This window comes from Saimiri boliviensis, chromosome 3 (genome assembly GCF_048565385.1).
Source record: "Saimiri boliviensis isolate mSaiBol1 chromosome 3, mSaiBol1.pri, whole genome shotgun sequence".
Classification (NCBI taxonomy): Eukaryota; Metazoa; Chordata; class Mammalia; order Primates; family Cebidae; genus Saimiri; species Saimiri boliviensis.
Genome location: NC_133451.1, coordinates 139,674,643 through 139,691,003, shown reverse-complemented (window position 1 = coordinate 139,691,003; position 16,361 = coordinate 139,674,643). Strand labels below are relative to the sequence as shown.

At 38.3% G+C, this 16,361-nt stretch overlaps 1 protein-coding gene across 6 annotated transcripts in view; it reads left to right on the top strand.

The window, feature by feature from the left end:
• Positions 1-16,361, top strand: part of DCLK2 (doublecortin like kinase 2) — a 183,030-nt gene that overhangs the window by 10,907 nt on the left and 155,762 nt on the right. For all 6 annotated transcript variants that reach the window (XR_744864.3, XR_744863.3, XM_010338617.3 and 3 more), the window contains exon 2: positions 14,361-14,695. Coding sequence is in view for 4 of the 6 variants with exons in the window: in XM_010338617.3 (XP_010336919.3) it covers positions 14,361-14,695 (335 nt within the window). In the remaining 2 variants the exon portion in view is untranslated. The remainder of the gene's footprint in view (positions 1-14,360; positions 14,696-16,361) is intronic.

The following is a 16,361-nucleotide window of genomic DNA, read 5'->3' as shown; positions in this document are numbered from 1 at the left end:
GGCCCCAGCATTTTGGATAAGGAATACCCAACCTGTATTTTCCATTCTCTCTTATCCTCTAAGCTCCATCACCTCTTTTTTTTTTTGATAAACATCTGGTCTCTGAATTCTTTATCATTTGCACTGAAATTTTTGAGTTATCATCATTACCAATCACTTGCTTGATGCTGAGGGCTAGGCTTTCCTCTGACTCACAGCAAGAATACAATAAAGGCACCAAACAAAGAAAGAAGTCAGAGATTAAGGAAGAAAATGTCCAGTAAAGGTCTTCAGAAGCTGAGGAAACTTTTGAGGAAAGTTTTACTTCTATTTATATATACCAGTTGAAGGAATGACCCTATATGTACTATGCCCTATTTATTTACAAATATTAGGTGGCCATATTTAAATTTGACGGTTTCTCTTTCTCGGTATCCTTAAGGTTGCATTGTTTCTCAAATTTTGACAGTGTTTGCCACTCAAAAAACACTGTAAAAATCCAACATCCAAATTGCAGAAGCCTAGTATTGCCATAATTACTTGAGTTACATTGTCACTTAAATATTTATAAATATAAAATTAAGTATGCTTATGCATATAGGTTTTACATAGTGATACAACCCAAACAAATTGACAGTGTAAATACCATTAAAATTGCATTACCAGTAAAAATGCAAAATAGCAGTATAAAGCTAGAGATACTGTTTTCTCACACTAAGTTGGTGTTCCCAGTGTGACCGTGGTACGGAGTGCTGAGTTGCTGTATTTCAGAATGCCATGTAATGTGTCAGTTTTGCACAGCTAATGAACCTTTATTCCTGTAGAGCCAAATTATATCCTCTGGCCTTAACTTTCTGTGAATATGTCTTTTACACATGTTAAGTCCACTTCCCTTTTTCGTCATTAACTCCTGACGTAGTTAAATAGTTGAAGCCAAGACTGTTAACTTAGAAGAAGTTGTTCAGATGTTCCAGTATAGGATCACATAAACATATTAAGTTTTATCATCAAAATAAATGCACAATGAAAATTCCCATAATGAGCTCCTGTAGATGTGGGGATATGCTTGGCCCCATGTGTGAGGAGCAAAAAAATCCAGATCACAGATCTGATCTACTGGTTCCATCCTACCCAGGAGATTAGATATGATTTCTTCCTCACTGGGTAAACTGTGAAGCTTTTTGGTTAGCGGGTGGAAGTTTTGTTTTTACATTTACCTAATTTGGTCTTAGGTTAAACTCCTCCCAGATTTGAATGCTAAAACATGGATTTGTGGACATACCATTTCTTCATAGATATTCATAGATTCAAAGTAGTTTTTGTGCCCTCTTCTCCGTAGAAAGTACCACAGACCATACAGGTGGATGTGCCTTTAGGAGATGATTTGGTTTAGTCACTTGTCCGCAGGTGTATTGAAAAAGCACTGGTCTTTGAGGTGAAAGATCTTATTTTGTGTCCCCAGCCCTGCTCCACAGGAAGAGCTATTATATTCATTGAGCAAATATGTCAGTAATAGTCCAGAGACACAGCAGATGAGAATGGAGTGGGAACAGCATCTGGGCCAGAGCAGTGTACTTTGTGTTGCTCTGCTAATTCCTTTAAGTTTACATTCTGTGCAGTTTGGCCAGGAAACTCAATTAAATTGTTTGCCACAGCAGAATAATAAATTAGTCTGACTTTTTCTTACCCTGTATTTTTCTTAGCCAGCTGGATGTGGGAATTCATCTGTGAGGTACTTAAAATGGAGAGATGTACAGTGGATTATAATCCACCTGGTCTCACACAGACACTGCACTTGATGAAGGACATTGAACCATCTTGTACAGGCAGATGTACTCGGATATCTTTTCTTTGGTTACATTCTTTTGGAAGTAATGTTTTTCTTAATTTTCAAAGTTAGGAAAAAAATTAGGTTCCTAAGATTTTACTGATAGTAGACCTAAAGAATCTTTCCTTTCCTTTCCTCTTTGCCTTCCTTGTTCTGTGCCACCATATTTAAGTGTGTGTGTATCCTTTTCTCTAAGTTTGAAGAGTCCTTGAACTTTAGATTTGTAAATAAGTTATCCTTTTTATCGTTAAGTTCAGTGCTTGCTTCCATTCCTAGAGTTAGGCATAGTCTCAGTGTCCAAATTTTATATAACTCAGTTTCTGCCACAAATCTCAAGACAGTTTGTAATTACAAACTAGTTGTGTTAGGCAGTTACTGTACATATTTTAGCAGAGGTGTATGAGAGACTTTATAGTAACTGATAGAAAAGTAGCCTAAAATTGCTATTGTTAAAATTTCTGCCTACATAAGATTCCATGTAGTTCTTTGTCCTAACAGGAAGGTGTGTGTGTGTGTGTGTGTGTGTGTGTGTGTGTGTGTTCAGAATACTTAACATGAGATCTACTCTTTCAAATTTAAATGCGTATGGTAGTATTAACTTATAGACACAGTGTTGTACAGCAGATGTCCAGAACTTGCTCTTCTTCCAACTGAAACTTCATACTCATTGAGCAGCAGCTTTCCATTTCCCTTTTCCCTCACCCCCTGGGAAACACTATTCTAGTCTGTTTTTATGAATTTGACATTTTAGATATACCACGTAAGTGCAGCCATGATATCTTTGTTCTGTGACTGGCTTATTTCATTTAACATAATGTCCCCCAGGTTTGTCCATGTTGCCCATACCAGAATTAGCTTCATTTTTAAAGACTGAATAATATCCCATTGCATATATATACCACATTTTTCTTATCAGTTCATCCATTACTGGGCATTCAGGTTGTTTTCATATGTTAGCTTTTGTTAATGATGGTGTAATGAGCGTGGGAGTGCCAGTATCTTTTTGAGATGCTCATATCTGTTCTTCTGAATATATACCCAAAAGTACAATTGCTGGATCATATGGTAGTTTTAATTTTTTGAGGAACTTTCACACTGTTTCCGTAGCAACCATACCATTTTACATTCTTACCAATAGTGTACTAGTATTCCAATATTTCTACATCTTCTTCAGTAACTTTTTTTAAAAAACCCAGTCATCCTAACAGGAATGAGGTGATGTCTCTTCTGGTTTTGAGTTGCATTTCCATGATGATTATTGATGTTGAGCATCTTTTCATGTACTTGACCATTTGTCTTTTTTGAAATGTGTATTCAGATTCTCTTTTTAAAAGTTGGTCTGGTTTTTTAATACTATTTTTTATAGTTTTTGAATATCAAAGGATAAAAATCACACGGTCTTAATAGATGCAGAATGTAGAAAAAGCGTTTGACAAAATTCAACATATTTTCATGATAAAAACACTCAATAAACTAGGTATAGAAGGAATTTACCTCAAAATAATAAAAACCATGTATGAGAAGCCCACAGCCAATATCATACTTAACAGTGGAAAAACTTTTCTCTAAGATCAGGAACAAGGCAAGGATGCCCACTCTTGCCACTTCAACCTAGTACTGGAAGTAGAGCAACTTGGCAAGAAAAAGAAATAAAAGGCTTCTCAATCAGAATGGAAGAAGCAAGATTATCTGTTTGCAGATGACATGATCTTATATGTAGAAAACCCTGAGGACCACACAAAAATTGTTAAATTAATACATTCAGTAAACCTTCAGTATACAAAATCAACATACACAAATCAGTTGTGTTTGTATACACTAATAACAAACTAATAAGGAAATTAAGAAAACAATCCCGTGTACGATAGCATTACAAAATTATATTCACAGGAAAATTAAGAAGGTGAAAGACTTATGCTGAAAACTATAAAACATTGAAAGATGTTAAAGAATACGCAAATAAATGGATTAGACAACCTGTGTTCACGAATTGGAAGATTTAATATTATTAAAATTTCCATATTTATCAAAGTGATTTACAGATTCAATGCAATTATAAAAATCCCAATGACATTTTTTGTTTTTTATTTATTTAATTTTTGAGACGGAGTTTTGCCCTGTTGCCCAGGCTGGAGTGCACTGGTGCCATCTCGGCTCACTGCAACCTCCGCCTCCCGTGTTTAAGCTATTCTTGTGTCTCAGCCTCCCAAGTAGCTGGAATTACAGGCATGTACCACCACACCTGGCTAATTTTTGTATTTTTAGTAGAGACAGGGTTTTGCCCTATTGGTCAGGCTGGTCTTGAACTGCTGGCCACAAGCAGTCCACTCACCTTGGCATCCCAAAGTGCTGGGATTACAGGCATGAGCCACCACACCTAGCCCCAGTGGCATTTTTTTTTTTTTACAGAAATAGAAAAACAATGTAAAATTCGTGCAGAACCACAAAATAATCTGGCCAAATCAATCTTGAGAAAAAAGAACAAAACTAAAGGCATTATATTTCCTGATTCCAAAATATATTACAAAGACACAGTAATTAAAACATTATGATACTATCATAAAAACAGACACATGGAACATTGTAACAGAATGGAGAGCCCAGAAATAAACTGGAATATGTATGGTCAGCTGATCTTCAACAGGGTTGACAAGAATACACAATGTGGAAAGGACAGATTCTTCAACAAATGGTGTTGGGAAAACTGGCTATCCATATGCATAACAATGAAACTGGAACCGTATACACAAAAACCAACTCAAAATGATTTAAAAATTTAAATATAAAACCTGAAGCTCCTAGAAGAAAAACATAAGGGAAAAGTTTCATGACATTAGTCTTGGCAATGATTTCTCAAGTATCGCACCAAAAGCCCCAGCAACAAATGTAAAAATAGACAAGTGGGACTACATCAAACTAAAAAGCTTCTACATAGCAAAAGAAACAATCAACAGAGTGAAAAGGCAACCTACAGAATGAGAAAATAGTTGCAGATAATATGTATGACAAGGGGTTAATAACTAACAGTGGAGATTTTAAATGTGCCTCAACTGTTTAAAAAAAAGTATGTAAATACACATATATTCCATTGGTTAAAAGGTACATCCCATTTATTGGATTACAAAGTGCCCTTGGACTCTTGGTGTTTTAATGGTCTGAAAAGGAAAAGAAAGATACTGGTAGGTACTTGGCGTCCTCATCTCCTGTTAATGTCCCTAGATGCCTTCGGTTGACTTTTGATGGACTGGCGTGACCTATGTATGTCTCAGACCATGCATGAGGCCCTTGCCTCTGAGCCTCCCAGGGTCATTCTATGTAAACAGTAACATTGCTTATTTGGCTTAGATGCAATGTAAATCCAAACCGTGAAATATGTAAGTCTGCTTTGGAAATATGCATTTTCTTCATTACTTTGACAAACATTTTTGTTTGTTTGTTTTCCTGAGACAATTTCACTCTTGTCGCCAAGCCCGGAGTGTAGTGGTGCAATCTTGGTTCACTGCAACTTCCGCCTCCCAGGTTCAAGTGATTTCTTGCCTCAGCCTCCCAAGTAGCTGGGATTACAGGTACTCACCACCACGCCCGGCTAATTTTTGTATTTTTAGTAGAGACAGGGTTTCACCATCTTGGTTAGGCTGGTCTGGAACTCCTGAGCTCAGCTGATCCACCTACCTCAGGCTCCCATAGTGCTCAGATTACAGGTATGAGCCACTGTGCCCAGCCTGAGCCACTACGCCAAGCTGACAAACATGTTTTAAGTGCCTATTGTATTTCAGGTCCTGTGCTAGGTGCTGGTAATGTGAAGAAGGTACTGTCCGTTTTTTGAGGGAGCTTCTAGTGTAGGCAATGGCTTGCAACCAGGGACTGTTTTCAGAATCATTCGTGAAATCAAAACACCTTACCCACGTGTTTAGTTCCCACCCACTTTCTAGTGATTCTTAGTTGAACTGGGGTGAGTCTTGGGTACCTGTACTTATGCCTCAACATCACTTGATTTTTAAAGAAATTCTCCACTAAGAACCACCAGCAGAAACAAATAATAAATTATGATTATGAGAAATCAATACACTGTAAGTTCAAAGTACAAAAATTTTTATGTTTTAATTACCAACTATAATACACCTACAGAAAGTTTATAAAACAAACACAGTCCGTGAATTACGAAGTGAACATCTTGTGACTGCTATTCATATCAAGAAATAAAATACTGGCAGCATCTGAGAAGTTCTCCCTGTGTTCCTTCCCAGTTACAGGTCTCTCTCCTACGGCAACAATAGCCTGGTTCTTGCTTTACTTTGTTTTATCACTAATAAGGCATCCTTAATCGATGTAGTTTCCTTTTTCTGTTTCAAACTCTGCAGGAACTAAATCATAGTAGACGTATCCTTTTGTCATCTATTGCTCACTGTTGTTTATAAAACTCATCCAAGTTGTTAGAGATGGCTCTCGTTTGTTCATTTTCATTAGTGTGTCGTAGTTCATTATGTGACCTCACCACAATCTGTGTACCCATTCTCCTGTTGGACATGTGGGCTGATTCTTATCTTTGGCTATGAATAGAGCAATGCTTCTATGAACATGTGTATATATAGAGTGTCTATGTGAATGAATTAATCCAGGCTGTTTTCCTAGAGTGGACTTCTGGGTCATAGGATGTGTATGTTGTTAACTTAGCACTTGATAATGCCAACCTAAGTGATTGAACCAATTGCTTTTTTCTAAGTGATTGAACCAGTTTAAAAGCTTTTCAGTGTATAAAGGTTCCTGTTGCTTTCCCTCCTTGCCAGAGGTGCTTAATCTTGAAGGGTCAGTGAAAAAGAGAGACGGGAAGAGAAGGAAGGTTATTTCAGGCATATAAGAAGGAATGAGAATAAAGAGGGTATGATAATTTTGGAAGGAAATTGCAAGTATGCTGATATGTCACTAATTTAGGAACCTGCAGGGAAGTGATGGGAAATGAGGCTGGAAGTGTGTGATGTGCTGAAGAGGTTGGCCTTTGTTCTAAGGGCAGTAGAGAGATTAAAAATACATATACATTTTAAAAAAACTTGTGACATCTGTGTGGAGGATAAGGCCCAGATATGGGACATTTTACTACTTTAACCCAGGAAGAAATGACAGAAGGCAGGGTAGAAGGAGCTGGTTTCCAGAAGGGTTTAGACCAAAGTCAACAGTTCTGCCAGTTCTATTGAATGTGGGGGAAAGGTCAGAGAAGCAGCAGGCTTGGTTTTTGCTTAGGTGACTGAGTAGTGGTTATTCCATTCAGTACATTGGGGACTTCAGGAAGAGGAGAGTATAAGGTCAGGGCGGCAATGGAGAGTGAAATTCATTTTAGACGTGTAGCATGTGAGATATTCATAGATTATCTGGAGAGAGATGTTCTGTTAGTGGGTTGAACTCAAGAGAAAGATCTAGGCCAGAAATGTCCACAGTGTTTGATTCCTCAGAGTGTAGATGGCGATTGAAGCCATGGATGAAGATGCAGCTACCCAGAGAAAGTCTGAGGAGTAAGAGGGATGCCTGGGTGGGTGTGGAAAGAGGATCCTGAAAATCAGACTGAGGAGCAACCTAAGAAATCGGAGGTAAAAGTAAAAGAGATCGTAGATGCTAGGGAAAAAGGATTTGCATGAAGAGGATTAGGACTGGTGTCCAGTGCTCTCTGAAGACACTGAGTGAAATTAGACAGAAAATGTGCTTTGCATTTGGCAGTTAGGAAAGAAGTGTTTGGGGATTGGGACGAGCAACATTCAGCTAGTGGAGCCCAGGGAGTAGAAGTGATGCTGCAGTGGCTTAAGAGCAACGGGTGGGTGATGAAGTGGAAAAACAGAGGAGGACGTGGAGTGAATGGAAGCCAAAAGCACATTAGGTAGGATAGAGCGAATGGGGTGGGGCTGGGCCATTCGTGTGTTCAGGTGGGACACCCTTGTATATAATCCCATAGAGAGGGATGGAGGAGAGAGAAAGGTCCTAAAACCTCCGCCGGAGGGGAGGGAAGGACCCTCGTCCTGTTAGAGGGACTTAACTTTGAGTAGTAGGAAAGTACTCTGTCACTGAAAGGAAAAGGATGTGGGAAAAATGGGCACAGATGGAAATAAATGTGTAAGAATGAAGGTTTGCAGAGAGTGAGAAATTGGAAGTTTGTAGCCTTTTTTTGTTTTTGAGACAGAGTCTCATCCACTCTGTCGCCCAGGCTGGAGTGCAGTGGTGCTGCAACATCTGCCTCCCAGGGTCAAGGGATTCTCGTGCTTCCGCCTCCCGAGTAGCTGGGATTACAGGCATGCACCACCACACGTGGCTAATTTTTTTATTTTTTAGTAGAGACAAGGTTTTTTTTGATGAGGCTGGTCTGGAACTCCTGGTCTCAAGTGATCCATCTGCCTCAGCCTCCCAAAGTGCTGGCATTACAGACATGAGCCACCACACCTGGCCGGCAGTTCCTCGCTTTTAATAACTTTTTTCTTCTTTAATGAGAGGCAGTTCATTTGGTTGAGTAAAGATGAAAGTTAATGGCCTTCTAAACATATACCCAACCAAGTTGTATTACATAATTGTGGACATTTAATTAACCTGCTAAAGCTGCAGATGTCCTTTAATGGACATCAAAGGTAAAAAGCCATAGCTCTGCCTCTGGAAAGAGACTTAAAGGATATTGAAGGAACACTTCTTTATTTTTGAGACAGAGTCTCACTCTGTCGCCAGGCTGTAGTGGAATGGCACAATCTCGGCTCATTGCAACCTCCAGCTCCTGGGTTCAAATGATTCTCTTGGCTCAGCCTCCCAAGTAGGTGGGACTACAGATGTGTGCCACCACGCCCAGCTAATTTTTGTATTGTTAGTAGAGACAGGGTTTCACCATGTTGGCTGGGATGGTCTTGATTTCTTGACCTCATGAGCCCCCCTACCTTGGCCTCCCAAAGTACTAAGATTACAGGCGTGAGCCACCACACCTGGCCTGAAAGGAACGCTTTCTATTCCATTATCTTACCTGAAAACATTTAAGTTTTATAACCACCTTATGCTTCTATTTATCCTCTTTCTATACAGAAAGCAAAACCCTTAGCCCAGTGCAGTGGCTCATCCCATCCCAGCATTTTGGGAGGCAAGGCAGGTGTATCACAACATCAGGAGTTTGAGACCAGCGTGGCCAACATGGTGAAACCCCGTCTCTACTAAAAATACAAAATATAGCTGGGTGTGGTGGTGGGCACCTGTAATCCCAGCTACTTAGGAGGCTGAGACAGGAGAATTGTTTGAACCCAGGAGGCAGAGTTTGCAGTGGGCTGAGATGGTGCCATTGCACTCCAGCCTGGGCAACAGGGTGAGACTTCATCTCAGGGAAAAAAAAAAAAAGGCAAAACCCTCTTTGTATATAGTACTCATTTGATCAGGATTTGCAAAACGATTTCCCCTAAACCTTTTATGGTCGAAGAACTTGAAAGAGAGAGAAGGCAGGGAAAGGAGGATGAATATGTGTATGTGAATATGTATATGTAAAGGGAATTTTAGCTAAATTCCCTTTAGCCAAAGACCACTGGGAGCATACATGTAGTTGAATAAGTTGGGTTTATTACTCTTCACAGTAAGGAAGAACACACCTTATAAGATACCATGTGGTGTCTTAGTAAGAGGGTGTTAGAACCTATCATAGAATTTGGGCTCTGGCTGGGTAACATTAGGGAGAATCTAAGGAAATGGGAGCTCACCGTGTCTTGGGTGCTGTCAGAAGGCAGGACAAGTCTATGATTGGGTATCGCTATAAATCTTATTTATAGGGAGGGCAGAATAGATTGAGGAAAAAGCTGGTAAATGGTTGGTAAAGAAATGGCAGTCACTCATTTAGTACAGGAGGGGGATGTTTGGTATTGTGGATTGCATGGTGACCTTTTTTTTGTGTCACTTTATTATAACAAAGTCTTAGAGTAACTTCATTTGATAGAGTCTGAGATTATGTCCAACAGAAGAACAGAATGACTTGACTGTGACAGACCAGCTTGTAATAACATTGAAGTCTAGCTATGAAAGTCAGATCAGTTCTGGGACTGCTTTATCTACTTATTAAAAAAAACATATGCATGGCCCTAGTTGAACTCTAATTTTTATTTTGTTAATTTTTTAATTTCAGTAGCTTTTGGGGTAGAAGTGATTTTTGGTTACATGGATGAATTGTCTAGTGGTGAAGTCTGAGATTTTAGTTCACCTGTCACCTTGTTTTGTTGAGTGCAGTTTTAACATACATTGCAAGAGTTTAAGAAATTCTCTCATACTGTCTTTTTTTTTTTTTTTTAGAGGCAGTCTCATTCTTGTCACCCAGGCTAGAGTGCAATGGTGTGGTCTCAGCTCACTTTTAATCTCTGCTTCCTGGGTTCAAGCAATTCTCCTGCCTCAGCCTCCCGAGTAGCTGGGATTACAGACGCCCACCACCAAGCCCAGCTAATTTTTGTATTTTTAGTAGAGATGGAGTTTCACCATGTTGGCTAGGCTGGTCAAACTCCTGACCTCAGGTGATCTGCCCACCTTGGCCTGGGATTACAGGTGTGAGCCACCAGGCCTGGCCTCTCACACTGTCATTTTTTATTAGTACAATACAGTTTAATGCTTTAGGATGCAGGATGTACTTTTTCAGCTGTAACCTTGTGAGAATGGGAGACAGGGAAGACCTATATGTCAGCAAGGAAGTCACAAATCTTAAACAAGAATCCCTATGTAGAAAGACTCTGTGCAGGGGGAGGCCAGTCATTTCTAATTAATTTTCCAGATGCATAGTATCTAACCAAGAATGATTTTTTTTTTTTTTTTTTTTTTTAAATAGAGACAGGGTGTTGCCCAGGCTGGGCTTGAACTCCTAGGCCCAAGGGATCCTCCTGCCCTGGCCTCTTTGGGATTACAGGCTTGGGCTGCTGCACTCAGCCTGATAAATTAACACATCAAGACTTGTAACTAACTGCCCAGGGAACCGGCATCTTAAGTTCTTTTGTCATTATATTCTCTCCTTGTAGGCAAATCTATATAAGGGACAAAATTACAATCTGAAGATTGATTTGGATGGGGACATTACAATACAAGTTAGCTTGGGTATCTTGGTGGCTGTTGTCATCAAGGTATGACATCTATACTTTAGGAATTTGTGTGCCCAGTACACGGAAAGACAGGTCTGACCTTAAAACCATGTGCTGAACCAGTGTGCTAAAATGTCGAATGGCAAGATTACTAAAGTGGGTTTCGTACCATGTCTGCATTTAGCATGAGAGCTTGCGCATAGTAGGTGCTCGGTGCATATTGTAAGGACTTGTCTAGGCTTAAAGGATAGAGGGCCATGGGTACAGGGAAAGGGTGAGGCTATTAAACTTATTTGTGTCTGCCATGGATATAGAGAACCCTATCTTGTAGCCATTTACCAACCTTGCAGGCATTTGCTAACCTGGTTCAGAACTTTAATACAAGTTTATGATGGAGCTAGTCACAAGTTTGGTTTGTTTGCTTTATTGGGACAGGGTCTTGCTCTGTTGCCCAGGTTGGAGTTCAGTGGTGAGATCATAGCTCACTGTAGCTTTGAACTCCTGGGCTCAAGTGATCCTTCTGCCTCAGCGTCCTGAGTAGCTAGGACTACAGGTGTGTGCCACATGTCCTGCTACTTTTTGTATTTTTAGTAGAAACAGGATCTTGCTATTTTGCCCAGGCCTGTCTTGAACTCCTAGCCTCAAGTAATCCTCCTGCCCTGGCCTTCCAAAATGCTGACATTACAGGCATGAAGTACTGTGCCCAACCTATAAATTTTTAACAGAAACGTTATGAAGAGAAGAAGGGAGAAAGGGAAGGAATTAAAATTTATCTGTAACTACAAAAAAGCAAATTAAGGGGCTTCCTTTACCTACTTCATTCTGACATTGTGAACCTGTGTAAGGAAACAAAATGCAGAAAAATTTAAGAAGCAGGTCTCTTTGTGGATATGTCAACTGTGTAGAGACACGTTGACCAAGAAAATCTGATATATGAAATTTGCTTGTTTTATTTTTGTCATTATTACTCTTTATATTGGGACAGGCTTTCCTCTCACATGACTTACTACTTATTCTTGCCCTTTTTTTTTTTTTAAAAAAATTACTTTTTCTTGCTAAGATTCCTTTATCTCTTCTATCTTATACTTTGAATCAGAATGTACAATTAAAGTTTTATGATAGGTAAAATTAGAGCATTTTGATGTGAGAATTGCTTTCTCTATGATGTTAAAGTGAAATTCTGTTTTGCCCATTAATGCATATGTGTGGTTTTAGTTCTCTTTTATTGATAACAATTTTTGAAATTGTATGCCATTTTCCCAGATGATCATACTGTGAAAAATGATTTAGTTAAGCCTACAGAGATGAAAAATCTCTAAATGGTGGTGGTTGTGCTAAGTTTCACATTATTGGTGTAGAAATGGTGTTAAAGCCTGTGATTGGTTCCCCACTTACCTTGGGCAATGCCTTAATTATACCCTTAAACGGAAGATGTTGCTCTTCTTTTTAAGTCATTCTTGAGGCCAGGCACATGTAATCCCAGCACTTTGGGAGACCAAGGTGGGCAACTCACTTAAGTGCAGGTGTTCAAGACCAGCCTGGGCAACATAGCAAAAACCCTGTCTCTACTAAAAATACAAAAATGTAGCCATGCATAGTGGCATGCACTTGTAATCCCAGCTACTTGAAATGCTGATGTGGGAGGATTACATGAGACAGGAGGTTGAGGCTGCAGTGAGCCATGATTGCACTACTGCATTCCAGCCTTGGCAACAGAAAGAGAGACCCAGTCTCAAAAGAAAGAAGTAAAATAAATAAAAATATAATCTTCTTGTATGCATGATATGTTACTGATTTGTTCATATGCCTTTGGAGGCTCTAAAATTCACAATCAGGATTTCAAGAACATTATGATAATAGTTAATATAGATATTAATAGGGTTTTTTCAGGAATTCCATTTCACTATTTTGGTTACTTTTAAGTATTTAAAATATTTAAGGTTCATATTAATATAATTAATGAGTGTGTTATACTGAATATGTGAAATAATAATGGATTCTTTTTGAGTTACAAGGTAACTGAGAGAAAAATCTTAGAGTATAACACTCTTATCTTGTATGTCAAAAAGTCAAGAGTATGAAAACATTGGGTGATTTCAGACTTTCCTAGATGAAAAATTATGGTATCTTAACATACAATTTTTGGAAAATTTGGAACTAAAAATATCAGTAAACATTGAATTAATAAGCCACTTGGCAAATAATATAGCTCTTATGTTATACTTAATAAAAATTAAGCAGAAGGTTTTATGAGTAATGAACATATAATTTTAACTACTTCATATCTTCTCCTATTTAAGTAGATACAGAAAAGTGTTGTCTATTTAAACAGTTGTTATTTTAAATTTACATTCTTTAAGAAGAAAAATGGCTGAGGTATATTTATTTGAGCGGCCAGAACTCTTCCTTAATGTTTGTGGTACTTCATTAATTTAGTAAGTGATCTTGTACCTCAGTTTAATTGAGCCAGCTGTGTGAAGATGTTGTGATTCTTTGATTAGGACTGAAATCTATAATGGGAAGAAAGATACTTTATTTCTTTATATCAATATATTGTGACATAATTATTTCTACCAGAATAAGATTTTTTTAAACTAAATTAATAAATAGGCTTTTGGAATCAGGAAGTACTTTAGAATTCAGGTGGTTCAGCCACTTCAGTTTATTGCTAATGTTACTGCAGACCAAAGTGTGGAGAAATGAATTTTCCGCGGTGACACATCTGGTCAACATATTTGCTCTAGTGCTTCTCACCCTGTCATCCATGTTATTCTCTCAAAACCAATCTAGACTTTATTTATTTTTATTTTTTATACTTTAAGTTCTGGGGTACATGTGCAGATTGTGCAGGTTTGTTACATAGGTATACACGTGCCATGGTGGTGGTTTGCTGCATCCATTGTGCCATCATCTACATTAGCTATTTCTCCTAATGCTATTACTCCCCAATCCTCCACCCACTGCTATTCCTCCCCTAACTGCCCAACCCCCAGATCCCAGTGTGTGATGTTCCCCTCCCTGTGTCCATGTGTTCTCATTGTTAAACATCCACTTATGAGTGAAAACTTGTGGTGTTTGGTTTTCTGTTCTTGTGTCAGTTTGCAGAGAATGATGGTTTCCAGTTTCATCCATATCCCTGCAAAGGACATGAACTCATCTTTTTTATGGCTGCATAGTATTCCATGGTTTATATGTGCCACATTTTCTTTATCCAGTCTATCATTGATGGGCATTTGGGTTGGTTCCAAGTCTTTGCTATTGTGAACAGTGCCACAATAAACATGTGTAAATGCATCTTTATAATAGAATGATTCGTAATCTAGACTATTTAAAAGAAAGTGAGGTGGGAGAATGCCAGAGGAAAAGGGTGAACATCCCTTTTAGTGAACTTGATAAGGCTAAGGGTTCACTTAATGGGTCTCTAGCATCTGTTTTTTAGACCAAATGCTTCTGTGGTAGAAATAATCATGCTAATAGAATCAATTTTTGCTTTTTAGGTGAGAGTTACGTGTGTGCATCCAATGAACCATTTCGTAAAGTCGATTACGCCAAAAATATTAATCCGAACTGGTCTGTGAACATCAAGGGTGGGACATCCCGAACCCTGGCTGCTGCCTCCTCTGTGAAAAGTGAAGTGAAAGAAAGTAAAGATTTCATCAAACCCAAATTAGTGACTGTGATTCGAAGTGGAGTAAAGCCTAGAAAAGCTGTGCGGATTCTTCTGAATAAAAAGACTGCTCATTCCTTTGAACAAGTCTTAACAGATATCACCGAAGCCATTAAACTAGACTCAGGAGTCGTCAAAAGGCTCTGCACCCTGGATGGAAAACAGGTAAGATGCCTTTAGCTCCCAGCCTTCCATCTGACTCTTAAACTCCCTGTGCCATGGTGGTTACGTAGTCAACAACAGAAATTTTGTACTCTGCTAGAAATCCTTCTAGGATTCCCACTTGAGAAGTGGGTGTGTGTCTCTGTGTGTGCATGTGTGTGTGTAAAGTTAACCTTTTTTTTTGTGAAAATGTAAGTGACAAATACCTCAAAAGTGAGTATAGAGAAGTCTATCATATACTTCTTTTGGTTATTGGAAGGGAAAATGTAAATTTCTGAGGGAAAAGTGTAAGTTGAGGAGACACCCTATGTTAAATGTGGCATGTTGTCTATTTATGAATAAGAGCAACTGGTGATTTGTAAAGTCATCATGGACTTGGGTATCACAGGAGTCAAAATTAAAAGTATTTAACATTCTTAGAAAAGCCTTTTCTTTCCTACTTATGTATAATAGGGAAAATGTATTTCAAAAGAAAATACTTTTATAGGAATGACCGTAAAAGTTTCATAGGGAGCAGTGGAGGTAATTAGTCAGCATTTCTGAAAAATGAATGCCAATCGCACAGAAAAAAGCAATTGAAATTTTTGCAACAATGTATCAGGGAATCCAAGGGACAAAAAAAAGTTGGCATATTGCAAGAACAGATGAGTAGCAGTTACATAAGTGTTGGATTTTGCTACAATGAGATTATCATTGCTAAAAAGAAAGGTGACTTCTGAAGTGTATTTTCCCCCAAATTCCATAAAGTTAAATTGTTTGTATTTACATTGCATGAAAATTATAGTTTCCAAAATTAAATTTTTTTCTTTGTTCAATTTTGCCTCTTTCCTCTAACATACTTAATTTATTTTGAAGTGTTTGGCTCTTGAAGTGCTGGGTATGATAATATAAAACACTGGGAAAAACACAATCAAATTAGTTTTTTGAAGACCAGATCTAGTTAGTACAGTGTTTTCTGAAACATTAACAGTTTTAAAAAAATATGTTCTAAAGATTTCAGTAGATTATGGTAAAATTAGAATGACGTTTCTAATTAATTAATGATAGGAAAGTATATAGTACCTCATAGCAGCCTGCCCCTAAATATGTGTGAATGATCATAGATACTTTGTACAATTTAGTTAATAGCACAGTACAACATAAAACACCTTAAGATTTACTCTTAAGTAAGTAAAAATAAATTAGGCTAAGGAAAAACGTATTGGACAAATCCAGTAGTTGATTCTTGATGGGCACAGGGAAGACACTTATAGAGACAAATATTTAAGATACCTAACCAAAGGAAAAAAATCTGAACTCGCCACTTTAGGGGAAAAGGGCATATAAATAGTAAATGCAGGTGTGATTTTAAAAATCAGAGCTCCAATTTGGAAATCTCAAAATGAATGACATTCACAGAAAATGTAGGTGAAATAAAGAAGTTGTACTCAGGCATGGTGGTACACTCCTGTAGTTCCAGCTCCTTGTGAGGCTGAATCGGGAGGATCCTTTATCCTTTGAACCCAGGAGTTTGGGGCTGCAGTGAGCTATGCTTGTGCCGCTGCACTCCAGCCTAGGTATTGGTGACAAACAAGACCACATCTCCTGGGTGGGGAAAAAAAAAATAGGAAATAGAACATCTAATTAAAATATGTAATTGAAATAGTAACCATTGAAATTTAAATAGTTA